The sequence below is a fragment of the Episyrphus balteatus genome, chromosome 3, assembly GCF_945859705.1.
Source record: "Episyrphus balteatus chromosome 3, idEpiBalt1.1, whole genome shotgun sequence".
Classification (NCBI taxonomy): Eukaryota; Metazoa; Arthropoda; class Insecta; order Diptera; family Syrphidae; genus Episyrphus; species Episyrphus balteatus.
In genome coordinates, this window is record NC_079136.1 from 20,193,208 (window position 1) to 20,208,202 (window position 14,995).

Below are 14,995 nucleotides of genomic sequence, written 5' to 3' on the forward strand. Positions count from 1 at the left end.
CCAAACATAAAATAAACATAATTATTCGAATCTTTTAAATACTCATGCGAATCCGTATCTACTAAATACCATGCCTTAAACATATTATTCCATGGTTTCTTGCAAGTCACAGTCCATAAGTCGGTAGGTAAATTATTTTGTTTACCAACTATTTTCAAAAATTCATCCGATGTTAGACTATGATTTGGCAAAGTAACTTTATATTTGTAGGGAGTATAGTTTCTTTTAATACGATTGCCTTTGCGATTGTATGTACAATGATCGGCTTCGATTCCTGCTAAAACTCCTGGACTTGTAAATATTGGAGGATTTTTTAATGGATTTTTTTTATTTTGTTTGATTGCAGGTGGAGGAAGTGGAGAAGGAGCAATGAAGGGATTTGAAGGACCAGGTTTTCTAAATTCACTTGGTGTTTGAACAGTTTCTTGCCTTTCACGAATAACTGATGTCCTAATTACTTCGCCGTCGACGGCCTTGTGTCTAGCTGTTTCACGATCTTTGCGTTCGGCCCATTCTGCCTGAAGAATTTCCGGGTCTTTGTTTGTTTCTTCGCAGAATCTCATTAGTTTCTTATTATTTTGATAGTTCTTTCGTTCGTCATCCATTGCTCTTTTCATTATACGAATTTCATTCAAGCTAAATCCTAATTTCTTTAATTCTGTTTGAAGCACCTTTATTCGTGCCGTTCTGTTCAGGCGTTTGTAATCTATAACACCATCATTGGTATTCAATTCATTTTCATCTTCTTTATTATCATCTTCTTCTTCTATTTCATGATCATCGTCAACCAAATTTGTACATGGTTCTTCTGTATTTCTCTCTTGACTCTCAGATGCTCGATTACTTATATTCTCTGTATTTTTTGCCACTGGCGACTTGTCTCCTTCTGGAGGAGCCAAGCCATCGCCAACAGTCGTGACTCCTGTCGACTTTTGAACGTATATCCCCGTTCGATTTTCATTGCTTATAGTTGTCATTGTCATAGTTTTATCATTTTTTTTTTTTTGTGGGTTTACTTTGTGTTTTTTTGTTTACACTTTTTGTATTTCTTGTCTCAAAGTGTTCTGAAGCCCCTCCACCACGACAAGGTGAAACCCGTGGAGGGGATTTTTTGTTGTTTTTTTTTTTAGGAAATGATATGAAGATAGAACTGGCTTTTTTTGGCTGAAACTAAAAAGACAAAAATACATTTTTTTTATTTTTGAAAAAATGAATATAAAATAAATACCATACCTTTAAGTTAAATGCCTAATCTTATAAGTAGCGTCTTGGAACCATAGATTTTGTTGTTTAGTTAAAAGCCCAAATCAAGGCACTGTGTAAGGTATTTCTCCAAAAATTGAATTAAAAGAAAACCATTGTATTTTTGTCGTAATCATTGTTTTAATTTGAATTTTGTTTCATATAAAATCGTTTTCTATTTTTTCCAACCTTCTAGTTGTACTCGCATTTTTTCAAAACAAAAATACACATAACCATTAGATTCTTCCATACGTTTATAAGACTCTGGATCCACACCCAATAACGCCTTAAATCCATTAAAGTCTTCTGTCTTGTGAATCAATGACCAGCTTTTAGTTGGAAAATTATTTTGTTTGCCAATTATTTTGAAGAATTCATCCGATGTTATAGCATAATTTGGCAATTTAACACCAATTTTGTGACGTTTGACAAATATTCTTTCTTTAGTCAAATCAAAATCGGCTCCTAGCCACAGACGATTAAACAAAGGAATATTGTCACTTAAAAACTTGAAAGTCTCTTCATTCTTACAACGAATTGTTAAGATATTTCTTTTATACTCGCATGGTCCAATTTTGATTTCAGTTCGGCCATATGTGACACGTTCATCTTGTACTATTGTCTCTACAGCAGCCAATAACACAGGTTGCTGTAATTTTTCAACTCCCAGAAATGCATGTGATTTATTTATTAAAGTAGCTTCAATTGGATATTTTTCATCTAAAATACTTAAATTAATAGATTTTGTAACTTTATTTCGCATTTTACGATTTTTTCTCGAGACTTTAGTTTCTGGATGGAGATCTAAAAATTCCTCACAATCTTGTCGAGATAGTTTTTTAGGAGGAGATGGTGATCGAGAACGTCGTTCAATGTGATTTCCTTTTAAGCCCATCAATCGTCGGGCATCGATGTATCTGTTAGCATATTGTCGTTCTAATGTATCTTCGAATTTTTGACGATTTCTTAATTTATATTCTCTGGATAATGTACTGTCAAATTCTGTGACACCAGCTTTAATTGCTGGACTTTCGAAAAAATGTTCACTCATACTCATGCTTGCACCACCATCATATTGATGTTTGCGGGGAGGTTTCCAGGGTCTCTTTCGGGGTATTTGTGTTTTTGTATATTTGTATGTTTGACTTTGACCACTTGTGTGTGGATAATTTGATGTGTCTTCATCATGGCTTTTAAATGTACTTTTTAGTTTTTTTGTCACTGGCGACTTATCTCTTCGTTTTGGAGGAGAGAAGCCATCGCCGGCAGTCGTGACACCTGCCGACTTTTGAACGTATATCCCCGTTCGATTTTTGTTGCTTATTGTGGACATTTTCATGGTTTTTTTTATAAATTTGTTGGGTTTACTTGGTTTTTTGTTTTTCATTTCACCCATACTTTTGATTGTGTAAATGCAAAAGGGTGTTTTTTAAGCCCCCCCACCACGACAAGGTGAAACCCGTGGAGGGGTTTTGATTTTTTTTTTTGACAATCATTAACAACAGATGCTTAAATTCAAACTTTATGGAACCTAAAAATAAATAGAAAAATGTGTGTTCTTAATAAAAATGCATTAAAATTGTGTATCCAAATAACATACCAAAATTATGTTTCCTGCATACATTTTGCGGTTTGCTCATGAATTAAATTTCGTTCATCCAAGTTTTTATAATAGAGCTCCTAAATCAGTATGACGACTCCATAAATTTGATATCTTGATTTCAATGTTAATTGCAATAAACTTTACTGGTCTTGAAGAAACCTTACGAACATTTTATAACCCTGTTCGAATTCTGTTGTCAATTTACAAGTTTCAGCATTCCTGGTTCTTGCTTTCTTGGGTTTGCTTAGTTTTTCCTGCCCCTTTTTTGTTTTTGTATGTTTTTACATTTTTTATATTAAGAGGAGTACTTAAGCCCCTCCACCACGACAAGGTGAAACCCATGGAGGGGATTTTTTGTTTTTATTTTATTTTTTTATTTTTTTTTTACCAACTGTTCATCTTACAAATTCAAAAAGCATATAATTGATAGAAAAGAAATATTGAAGGATCCTATACATAAAATAATTATTGATATTATTACTATAAAAAATCCATAGTTTCGCTGACATTTGGTTCTTCTGAATTTGTGTCTCGTTTTGGTTATGCTATTTTTATGTTTCCATGTAGGGTACCCTGAAAAATAAAACGTTATTGTTACATTTAATTTAATAGATGGAAAATTTTGGTAATATTTGAATTTATATAGAAATTTTGATAAAATATTTTTCTTATTCAATTTATGATAGGGTACAAAATCATCACAATGAGAATTCAGGTCGGAAATGGTTACACGCATGGAATAGTTTAATCACACTTCATTAACATTAAAATCGCTATTTAAAATTTGTATGCTATTCCATAGTTATTTTTAATAGCGCTTTTAAATAATTATAATGGAGAGTGATTAAATCTGACCTAAAACCACAGATAATAAATTATACAGATACATGGAGAGAAATGATATATGAAACTGAAATTGACCAAAAAAGAGCTTTTCCAAAAGCTTTAAAATATTCAGTCAATACACACAAAATCATCTTGCTCATTTTCTTTCTTGAAAAAAAAAACTCTTCTTTCCTATGAGAGTGAGTGAGAAAAAATTTTCAATTGAAAAAGAGCCTTTTCAGCTTTATTTTTGAAAGCTCCTTGTCTGGTAAGGAAAAAAAAATGATTCATATTTTTCTGAGCAGACAAGATATTTGTATGAATTTTGTATGGGGGAGGAAATTGCATAAAACAACATAATAAAATGTTCGAATCGTTTGTTTGAAAATTTAGTAAGGGAGTATATTTCACGTTTAACCAACTTTCAAGAAACTATTACTTTTGCAACAATAACAAATAAATGTCACAAAAGTAAGCAGTTAAAACAAAACACGTAATTTTTGTGTTAAAACTAATCGATTAAGTATTTTTTTTTTGGATACCCCTGGTCTTAATTACTGCCCCACTTCGTGTAGGTATTGGGAACACCAAATTTTTTAACACGTCTTGCCCAATTTTCGACCATTCATCGTGAAGAACAGGCTTTAAATCACTTCTCATCTTTATATGCAGTTTTCTTATTTTCGAGTCTTGCATTCAAATTTCGCTATTATGTTCCTTAAAATGTTAAGATATAAACAAGTCTAAATTTTCATAAAGCCCTTTTAAATATTTATCAGGGTTTTACATCTTAAAATGACGTTTGTTCCATACAAAAAACGTCATTTAAAAGCCTGTTAATGTTTATGAAATCGGCCATAAGTTAACTTCTCGTCATCATACCCATGAACTTATATTTAAAAGTATTATTGAATGAGGATACAGCTTTTTAGCAGCTATTATCGAGAGGGCCAGACAAATTAATTCACTAAGGCCTCAGTTATAGCTATCAGTAAAATCCATCTATACAAATTGAAACATCAGGAATCTGAAATGTTTTACTGATTAGCGATCAGTAAATTTACGTCATTAAATTAAATGTTTATTCGACATTTGCGCCTCAAGCAATATTTTTTTAATGATGGCACCGGAACAGTAAAAAATCGAAACACCATCAGTAGGTTAGGTTAGGTTATATGGGCTGACAGTTGATTTTGGAATTTTCTTCTGTTTGTGAAAAGTACCAGTTCTCTTTTAAGGGGGTTTACCTTAAGCTAGACCCTCAGCGTAGGCTATAACCTTGACACCACTGTTTTTCAATTTGATGAGAATTTCATTCATCACCAAAATCCAGAGAAGAGGTGAGAGAATACCACCTTGTGGGGTTCCTCTAGATGCGTACATTTTTATATGTGACCCACCTTATTCAGTATTCAAGAGACTAATGTTCTTAACTATTTCCCTATTGAAAACATGCCAATAGGTACGCCTATTATTTCTAAAGAGCTAATTGTGCCGAGCAGCATCAGGGACAGAAAATTGTTCTAATTGGGAAGTGTCTGAATTACTCGTAAGGGTAATATCGAGAACCTCTTTACGTGTTGTTATAACAAAGGTAGGTTGCCTCTGTTAGCTACAAGCAAGTTGTTCTCAATAATAAATTCGAAAAGGGACTCGCCCCTGGTGTTGGTGTCAGTGCTCCTTTATTGCACATGATGTGAATTAGAGACACAACCTAAAATAATGTCAAATTTATTCTTACTTGCAAAAGATACCAAAGTTTTAATGATATCTGCTTGTGGTCCTTCTATTCTATACTATCGTACGGCTGATATGTTTGTGGATGAGAAAATGAGCGTTGGAAACACATCGCGTTTCAATTTTACCGTAGTCTGGTCAATGTTGCTGTAAGTAGTTAGAAGAAAAAGATTAAACTGTTTCCTAGCTACTATGCATGTGATGAAAATGTTCCCATAAAATCGTTTAAGAAATCTTGATATCAAAATTAGGAAAAATTATGAAAATGTTTTCAAAATGATCAGCGAATTTTTTATCTCTGCCGGGTTTCGCTCTACGTAATTATAAGCTATGGGGTTGCCGTCAGCTCAGAAGGCAACAGCGTTGTGCAAATGTGCCCAATTGGGCCAAGAATTTATATTTTGGCCCCGTGCCCCGGGCCAACAGCAAATGGCCCCATTTAATAAAATTCTTTAATTAATTCTTAATTAAACATTTTTACAAAATAAATTAGTTGTATTAACAATTTGATTATTTTTTAAGTAGTTATGGACTAAATATCGATTGTGAAAATATTTTGCGAATGCAACTTATGATATTTGTTTTCCTTTATCTTTAATCTTAAATTGTATCTATGTCCAGTTTAAACCTGATTGATAAAGGCTTCTGAAGTATTCAGTTAACTGTGATTTTTATTTCATTGGGAAAAATGATTTTAAAAAGTTTATGACAAAAAAAAAAAAACAAAAACATTTAATAAAATCCAAAATAAATTAAATATATTAGATTGTTAAGAACCGATTTTCCTGGCCTAGTTCGGTAGTTCGGAAGCACCGGTTGTTCGATCTTCATGAAAAAAAATTTGGGGACTTGTTATATCTAACATAGAAGAAACAGTTTGGAAAAAATAACTTATTCGATCAAACCAATAGGCTGCGAGATATAGATCAATTACCGTTTTCCAAAATTGCGGAATTCGCCATTTGGTGATGAAATGATCCAAAGACCAGGGCTTTAGTTTTTCTAGTATTGTTTTCTTTTATTGCATAATACATATTTTAAATGAATCAGAAGAAACACACAAACTTCTTACGTTTTTACCATCGAACATAAAATTGCTGTAGAAACAAAATTTCGGCAAAATGTTGCCATTGCAATAATCGATATAAATAATATTTTTTCAAATCAAAAATTTTTATTAAATCAGTCCTATTCTGAATTAAATGAATAATTAAAACTCCGAGACCCCCACTCCGTTTTCCCTTGTTCGTTATAACAGAAGGGAACAAAATTAAAAAGCAGTTAGAATCCCTTCTCCCGGACTTTTGCAAAATTTAAGCAATCAAATATTTTTTTTAAATTTGACATTATCTAAATTTTGAAGACAAGATATACATAATAGCTCCTGGTGATGCATCATTAAAATTATCAACTATTACGGTCAAGTAGGCCAGTGCTGCCACTTCCAAAAAAAAATTTGCGCAGTAGATTCATAAAAAAATGCTGTAGATTAAAAACAAATCCCAGTACATTCTTTATTTAACAAGCAAAATACCAGTATGTTGATTTAACAGTCAGAATACCTCTCTTATTACAACCAAACTCATGTACAGAATTTAAATTAAGCATTTGTACTTCCTTTTAGATTTTTGTTCACAAATCCAGACTCTATCTGTTGGGCCAAAATCTTTAAACAGTGTTAATCTTGGTGTTTTGCAGCCTTTTAAGTGCTGGTTTTGAGTTAAGAGCAGAACGCTGTCGCTGTCAAGTACTCCGACTTAAGTCAAAATGGACGAAATACGAAAGAAAAATATTTATCAGAGGGCAAGTTCTAGTTCTTTGCTGAAGTGTTCTGCATGTTTTCTGGATGAGATGTGAATCCAGTGCCTACATTATGTAACTCTAGCATCGAGAAATTTCTGGCATAAAACACGCAAATCGGAACAAACATGATGTGATGGGGCACAAAAATTCTCACTTTCGCTTGTGTCTATAACCAAAATTTTCTCGACTTGAAATATTCAGGAAGCCTTGAAAAATGTGAATGAAACTGTGTCTGTAAGAAAATTATCGAGATAATTTCTCGATTTAACTGCCAAAATTACTCACAAGAAAAAAGGATACAAGAAAGGAAGATGTTTGACCCCTGGTGACCCCTTTTGGCGACCGTTTTGAGTTTCCCAACGGCAACACTGCTTACTTGTATCTATACACTATAGTACCTGCTCATGTATATCTTTAGTTTGTGTTTAACTTATTAGAAATAATAATTAAATATACCTAGTTTAAAACTTGGTTGGTATGTGTTTTTAAAAAAAATTTTTTACATTGTGTTTTAAGAACAAATTTTTTAAATGAAAAATGAAATGGCCCCGAAAGTCACCCCTTATATTTATTTTCCAGGAACAACGCTGGTTGGCAACAAATATTTTGGCAATTTAATTTTTGTTTGGTTTAAGAATTTAACATATCAACATTGTTCTAATCAAATTCAGTTATCAATAACTATAACATTCGATTTTTATATGCACTTTTTATAAATAAATAAAGATTTTTCCAATTCAGGCCATTAAGCAAATCAACTGTTTCTTGCACCGTTAAAGAATTTGCTACTAAATATTGCTGTCATTGTGCTGCAAAACTCCAATAAAATGAAAGCAGTCCTCTTTTGATTGGAGGTTACACAACGTGCAAAACTTCCATTATATGGTGCACCGTTTAGCCCAAGGACCTCGCATCTGGTTTTAATTATTAGAGATTTGTTTGTAACTATGCAAGTCGCAAAAATAGTTATCAACTTCTAGATTAAAGTTGAGTTTTGAGAACAAGAATCTGCTGTTCGACTGTTGGGTTTCTCCTACAAGCCATTTTTCCATACACCAATCATTATTTCGGATTTCAATTTATTTAAAACATAAAGCCACCGTTCTTGACTGATTTAATTAGTCAAAAAAAAAAAATTAAAAGAAAAAGCATTCCTTTACATGCATTTTCTAAGAATGTTTTCAGACACAAACTAAGTTACCTTGAGACAAATGAATCCTCATGTTGCAGGAAATCTATTTACAATTTAGGTTATAGTTAAATTAAATTTGCATAATTATTGGGACAAATGAACACACAAAATGTGACATAAATTAAGTCCTATCACTCCTACGTATTTCTTAAAATTCAAATTTAACTTGATTCAAAGTCAATGTCAGAAATAGAACTTAGTACACATTATTCTAACAATTTATATATAAAGAGCTGAGATGAACACTGAAGATGTATCATTAGTTAAGATCCTACAGTCAAAGCACCAGTTACAGCCAGTTTCTAGTAATCCAACAATGAAATTTTCAAAGATCTATTCTGGAATCGGTGCAGTACTACTGTTTGTTGTATGCATGACAATGATGAATTTTTCATCTGGCGAACAGAGAGTGTGTGGTCAAGGATTAAGACAAACAATGGAAATGATGTGTCCAAACGGTTTTCATGGATACAAAACAAAACGAAGCGGATGTAAGTATATTCTTACAATAAAATAAAGCCAATGTTATTAAAAAACAAAACATGCATGCATTCGACAGTGAATCTTGATGAAGACTTGAGTATCGAAGATACAGATGAAGACTTCAATTTTGGTTTGAGCCTAGATATGTTGCCACTATTGACAAGCATGGAAAACAGTGGTTTAGCCAAGATCCGACGACGTAGACACGGGATTGTACATGAATGTTGTGATAAGCCTTGCACAATGAATGAAATGTTATCTTATTGTCTTTAATTTCAAAAAGTTTTTTTAATCCAATGCCGATTACAGCAACTTTGGATATGTGACTGGAATAGAATTTCAATTCTAATTGTATTAATGTGTTCTTAATTTGTATATTAATAATTTATTTACTTATTTTACTCATTAATTTTGTTTTTAATTTAAATTATTTATTTAAATTTTAAATCAAATTCTAAAATAAAACCTATGAAAATAATGTACATTTTTCATTACTGTATGGATTTTGATATTGGTGATGTATTAGACAAAAATCATTATTGATTAAAAATACCATTTCATAAAAGAACTTTTGAGCTTTTTCATGCCCACTTACATAATATTGGGTCAGTAATCATCCAACACCTAGTGAGTACTGCTATACGATTTCAAGCAACCGTGGCTCGTAAGAAAATTGGTTGCAGAAGGTTATACAACAAAACACTGAACGGCTTGTACAATGACACTAACCTTTGTTTTATTGATGCTGGTTTTATTTCTCTACTTCTCGTTGTATTAGGCATGGTAGTCGTTCCTCCAGTGGCTCCAGCTAGTTTTTGGCATACAGTAACGGAAAATCAATGGAGGAATCAGGCAAATCAACAGGCGAACCTGGCATATCAACGGACGACGTATCCGGTAAATCAACAGGCGAATCTGGAAAAACGGACGTATCCGGCAAATCAACAGGCGAACCTGGTATATCAACGGACGACGTATCCGGTAAATCAACAGGAGAACCTGGCAAATCAACGGACGTATCCGGCAAATCAACAGGCGAACCTGGTATATCAACGGACAACAGTTCCGGTAAATCAACAGGAGAACCTGGCAAATCAACGGACGTATCCGGCAAATCAACAGGCGAATCTGGTATATCAACGGACAACGTATCCGGTAAATCAACAGGAGAACCTGACAAATCAACGGACGTATCCGGCAAATCAACAGGCGAACCTGGTATATCAACGGACGACGTATCCGGTAAATCAACAGGAGAACCTGGAAAATCAACGGACGACGTATCCGGTAAATCAACAGGCAAACCTGGCATATCAACGGACAACGTATCCGGTAAATCAACAGGCGAACCTGGCATATCAACGGACGATGTATCCGGTAAATCAACAGGCGAACCTGGCAAATCAACGGACTTATCCGGCAAGTCAACAGGCGAACCTGGCATATCAACGGACGTATCCGGCAAATCAACAGGCGAACCTGGCATATCAACGGACGATGTATCCGGTAAATCAACAGGCGAACCTGGCAAATCAACGGACTTATCCGGCAAGTCAACAGGCGAACCTGGAAAATCAACGGACGTATCCGGTAAATCAACAGGCGAACCTGGTATATCAACGGACAACGTATCCGGTAAATCAACAGGAGAACCTGGAAAATCAACGGACGTATCCGGCAAATCAACAGGCGAACCTGGTATATCAACGGACGACGTATCCGGTAAATCAACAGGCGAACCTGGCATGTCAACGGACGATGTATCCGGTAAATCAACAGGCGAACCTGGAAAAACGGACGTATCCGGCTAATCAACAGGCGAACCTGGTATATCAACGGACGACGTATCCGGCAAATCAACAGGCGAATCTGGTATATCAACGGACAACGTATCCGGTAAATCAACAGGAGAACCTGGCAAATCAACGGACGTATCCGGCAAATCAACAGGCGAACCTGGTATATCAACGGACGACGTATCCGGTAAATCAACAGGAGAACCTGGAAAATCAACGGACGACGTATCCGGTAAATCAACAGGCAAACCTGGCATATCAACGGACAACGTATCCGGTAAATCAACAGGCGAACCTGGCATATCATCGGACGATGTATCCGGTAAATCAACAGGCGAACCTGGCAAATCAACGGACTTATCCGGCAAGTCAACAGGCGAACCTGGCATATCAACGGACGTATCCGGCAAATCAACAGGCGAACCTGGCATATCAACGGACGATGTATCCGGTAAATCAACAGGCGAACCTGGCAAATCAACGGACTTATCCGGCAAGTCAACAGGCGAACCTGGAAAATCAACGGACGTATCCGGTAAATCAACAGGCGAACCTGGTATATCAACGGACAACGTATCCGGTAAATCAACAGGAGAACCTGGAAAATCAACGGACGTATCCGGCAGATCAACAGGCGAACCTGGTATATCAACGGACGACGTATCCGGTAAATCAACAGGCGAACCTGGCATGTCAACGGACGATGTATCCGGTAAATCAACAGGCGAACCTGGAAAAACGGACGTATCCGGCAAATCAACAGGCGAACCTGGTATATCAACGGACGACGTATCCGGCAAATCAACAGGTGAATCTGGTATATCAACGGACAACGTATCCGGTAAATCAACAGGAGAACCTGGAAAATCAACGGACGACGTATCCGGTAAATCAACAGGCGAACCTGGTATATCAACGGACGACGTATCCGGTAAATCAACAGGAGAACCTGGAAAATCAACGGACGACGTATCCGGTAAATCAACAGGCAAACCTGGCATATCAACGGACAACGTATCCGGTAAATCAACAGGCGAACCTGGCATATCAACGGACGATGTATCCGGTAAATCAACAGGCGAACCTGGCAAATCAACGGACTTATCCGGCAAGTCAACAGGCGAACCTGGCATATCAACGGACGCATCCGGCAAATCAACAGGCGAACCTGGCATCAGTGCTGCCATTTCGAAATTAAAAAAAAACATGATCAAAAACATGATTTCAGTTCAAAAAACATGATTTATAAAAAAAAGCAAAATTTGAAAGAAAATGAACAACCACATCGTGGCTAGGGGGGAATAAAACAAATTATTTCGAGTTCATTTTAGAAAATAGTTTAAAGTATCAGAGGTATAACTACACAGGGTACTTTTTGCAAAAATTCTTAAAGTGAAAGTTATCAAACTCATTTTATGATGGAGAATTCTTAGATCTTGGCTTCAAAACGTTTATAGTTTTTTTTTTCGGGAAAAATTGCCCTTTGAAGGAAAAAATAATTATTTGCTTTTGTAATTTACCCACTTTTTTTTCAAAAGGTGGCCATTGTAATTATAACTTTAATTACAAAAATGGCGGGAATAAAACTTGAAAACATAAATATTATAATTTGTACTCATTTAAGGTTAATTTCATATAAACATACTTCATGTACCTGAATGACTTATTGGGCCCTATCGTGAATCTCGAGGGGAATTTTGTTTCCCTCTGAATATTTTTTTCCCTCGGAATTTATTTCCAGATAGCAAGAAATCGTAAGAAATGATGTCTAAATTCCCCTGGAAAATTGATTGCCGATACCAATAAATTCCGAGGGAAACTTTTTATGATCATTTTCGCTCCCATATTTAAAACATGGGAAACATTTCGAGGGAAATTTTTATTTATGAAAACCCCCTTTAAAAATAACAGTTCATCTAGTGAAAAAGATTGTTGGTTTACAAAAAGATTATAAAGATTTTTCTCTTGGATTAGAAAAAAACATGATTTTGGGCACGAAAACATTAAAACATGATTTTAGTTCAAAAAACATGAAAATCATGCTAAATCATGATTTCTGGCAGCCCTGCCTGGCATATCAACGGAAGATGTATCCGGTAAATCAACAGGCGAACCTGGCATATCAACGGACTTATCCGGCAAGTCAACAGGCGAACCTGGAAAATCAACGGACGTATCCGGTAAATCAACAGGCGAACCTGGTATATCAACGGACGACGTATCCGGTAAATCAACAGGCGAATCTGGCATGTCAACGGACGACGTATGCGGCCAATCAACAGGCGAACCTGGTATATCAACGGACGACGTATCCGGTAAATTAACAGGCGAACCTGGCATGTCAACGGACGACGTATCCGGCAAATCAACAGGAGAACCTAGCTAATCAACGTTGGAGGAAATATTTGGGTCAAGAATTAAACTTTTCATTCTCAATGGTCCCCTACTTTATTACAAACAGATTTATTATCAGAATCTCAAATCTCTATAACTTTAATACGTTTTATATTGAAAAAATTATTTAGTTTAATACCTCTTGTACTAAAGCGTCCAGATTTGTATCTTCTCAACTTTTTACTTCAGTTTGTTTATTGTTCAGGACTCGTCAACTATAAATGAGAAACAAAAAAAATTTTTTTAAACAATTGTATTTCAAGTAAAAAAAAAAAAATACCATCTGGAGGTAATCTAATCGTAGCTTTTTTCATCAAAAAGAATACATCATCTTGATCTTGTATGAGTCTCAAATAACTTCCACCATCCACTTCAACATCCAAACATATTCCTTCTTGCCATTTCTCACTGCTATTAACCTTCCATTCATCTACAGGCAATTTATTTTGTTTCTTAATAATATCTAATACTACTGCCACATCTAAATAACTATACGGAATATAAATTAGAATAGTTTTTCTTTCACACGATCGTGGTATCAGCACAAAATCTGCTCCAGTAAATCGACGATTGAGCATAGAGATGTTTTTAACAATATAAGTTAATATTTGCTCATTTTTACATTCAACCATTAAAGTTTGATTGATATAGGAACAAGCAATAAATGGCTGAAGTGGCATCCACTTTTGTTCTTGTAACAATCGAACCAATTCGACATAAAGTGCATCCATATTTTGAGGTAAAATGTGAAAATTCGGATGATTGGCATCTCCAATGTTTGCTCGAAGATCAAATGTTACATAAGTTTTGCCATTGTCTACTAAAACACCGGATATGGTTTCGGGTTCGGATTGTTTTTCTTTAGACTGATCATCATCTAGTCGAGGTTTTTTAAACCGCCTAAGATCTTGTTGAGGTATTGGTCGTTTTCCGAATCTTTTAATAAAATACTTTTCTAACGCTCCAAACATGGTGTTGACTTCCCAAGTTATGTATCCAATTTCTTGTAGTTTTTTAATAGCCTTATCGTAGCGATCGGATCCATAACGTGATTTGCACATAGGAAATTCTAATATTTTTTGATTTAACGGTGTTTTAGGAGCAGAACTCCCAACAACAGACGATGTTCCTTGCTGTTTAAATGGTTTTTTATTGGAATTTTCAACATCAACGTTTTTGTTTTGGGAATCAACTTTGAGATTCGAGTTATTATCGTCTATGTGATGTTCAGACTCTTCGACATTTTGGTTATCATGATCTTGGTGCGACTCCCCGTTCTTATCGTCGTCAATGTGATGTTCAGGCTCTTGATTTTGAATTTCAGAATCTTCGTGCGACTTATCATTTTCATCTTCACTATCTAGTACGATTACTGTGGTAGGTTCTGTTACAATTATAACATCGTCATCGATAAGAGCGTTCGATGCATCACATTCAAGAACATCGGTCTTTGATAATGTATCATTATTTTCGTTTTCTTCTTTAATATCTTGATTTTCTTTTTCATTTTCTTTACTATCGTTAATGACTTTTATATTTTTATTTTCATTTGAAATATCTTTTGTTTTTAAACGTTTAATTTTTATCACTGGCGACTTAACATCTTCATCTAGTGAAAAAGCTAAGCCATCGCCGACAGTCGTGATACCTGTCGACTTTTTAGCGTATATCCCCGCTGAATTTTTATCTGTTTGTTTGTTCATTTTCATAGTTTTCATTCATAGTTTTTTTGTTTTGGGTTTACTTGGTTGTTTAAATCTGCAACTGGATTGTTGAAGATTTAAACGTAAGCCTCCCCACCGCGACAAGGTGAAACCCGTTAGGGAGGGAAAAAAGGCTCCAGTTTATATTTTTTTTCACGAATATAGTATTTATTTTTTTGTATTTATCTTAAATTTAGGAAAAATAAAAAAAATATGC

The 14,995-nt window shown here is 34.9% G+C and overlaps 4 protein-coding genes across 4 annotated transcripts; 1 reads left to right on the plus strand and 3 right to left on the minus strand.

Annotated features, from left to right (window-relative positions):
• Nucleotides 1-976: 976 nt before the first annotated feature.
• Nucleotides 977-14,890, minus strand: LOC129917091 (uncharacterized). Its single transcript, XM_055997423.1, has 5 exons — nucleotides 13,356-14,890; nucleotides 13,215-13,290; nucleotides 2,843-3,418; nucleotides 1,234-2,773; nucleotides 977-1,170 (listed from the first exon to the last, which is right to left on the minus strand). Exons 1-2 carry the CDS (start codon nucleotides 14,791-14,793, stop codon nucleotides 13,277-13,279), a joined length of 1,452 nt encoding a protein of 483 aa, XP_055853398.1. The 5' UTR covers nucleotides 14,794-14,890; the 3' UTR covers nucleotides 977-1,170; nucleotides 1,234-2,773; nucleotides 2,843-3,418; nucleotides 13,215-13,276.
• LOC129917092 (probable insulin-like peptide 5) lies at nucleotides 8,342-9,294 on the plus strand. Its single transcript, XM_055997424.1, has 2 exons — nucleotides 8,342-8,893; nucleotides 8,962-9,294. Exons 1-2 carry the CDS (start codon nucleotides 8,641-8,643, stop codon nucleotides 9,156-9,158), a joined length of 450 nt encoding a protein of 149 aa, XP_055853399.1. The 5' UTR covers nucleotides 8,342-8,640; the 3' UTR covers nucleotides 9,159-9,294.
• Nucleotides 9,694-10,632, minus strand: LOC129913672 (SUMO-interacting motif-containing protein 1-like). The gene has a single exon (XM_055992464.1). The coding sequence runs from the start codon at nucleotides 10,630-10,632 to the stop codon at nucleotides 9,694-9,696; it is 939 nt and encodes a 312-aa protein (XP_055848439.1).
• LOC129913673 (SUMO-interacting motif-containing protein 1-like) lies at nucleotides 10,693-11,868 on the minus strand. The gene has a single exon (XM_055992465.1). The coding sequence runs from the start codon at nucleotides 11,866-11,868 to the stop codon at nucleotides 10,693-10,695; it is 1,176 nt and encodes a 391-aa protein (XP_055848440.1).
• Nucleotides 14,891-14,995: the final 105 nt, after the last annotated feature.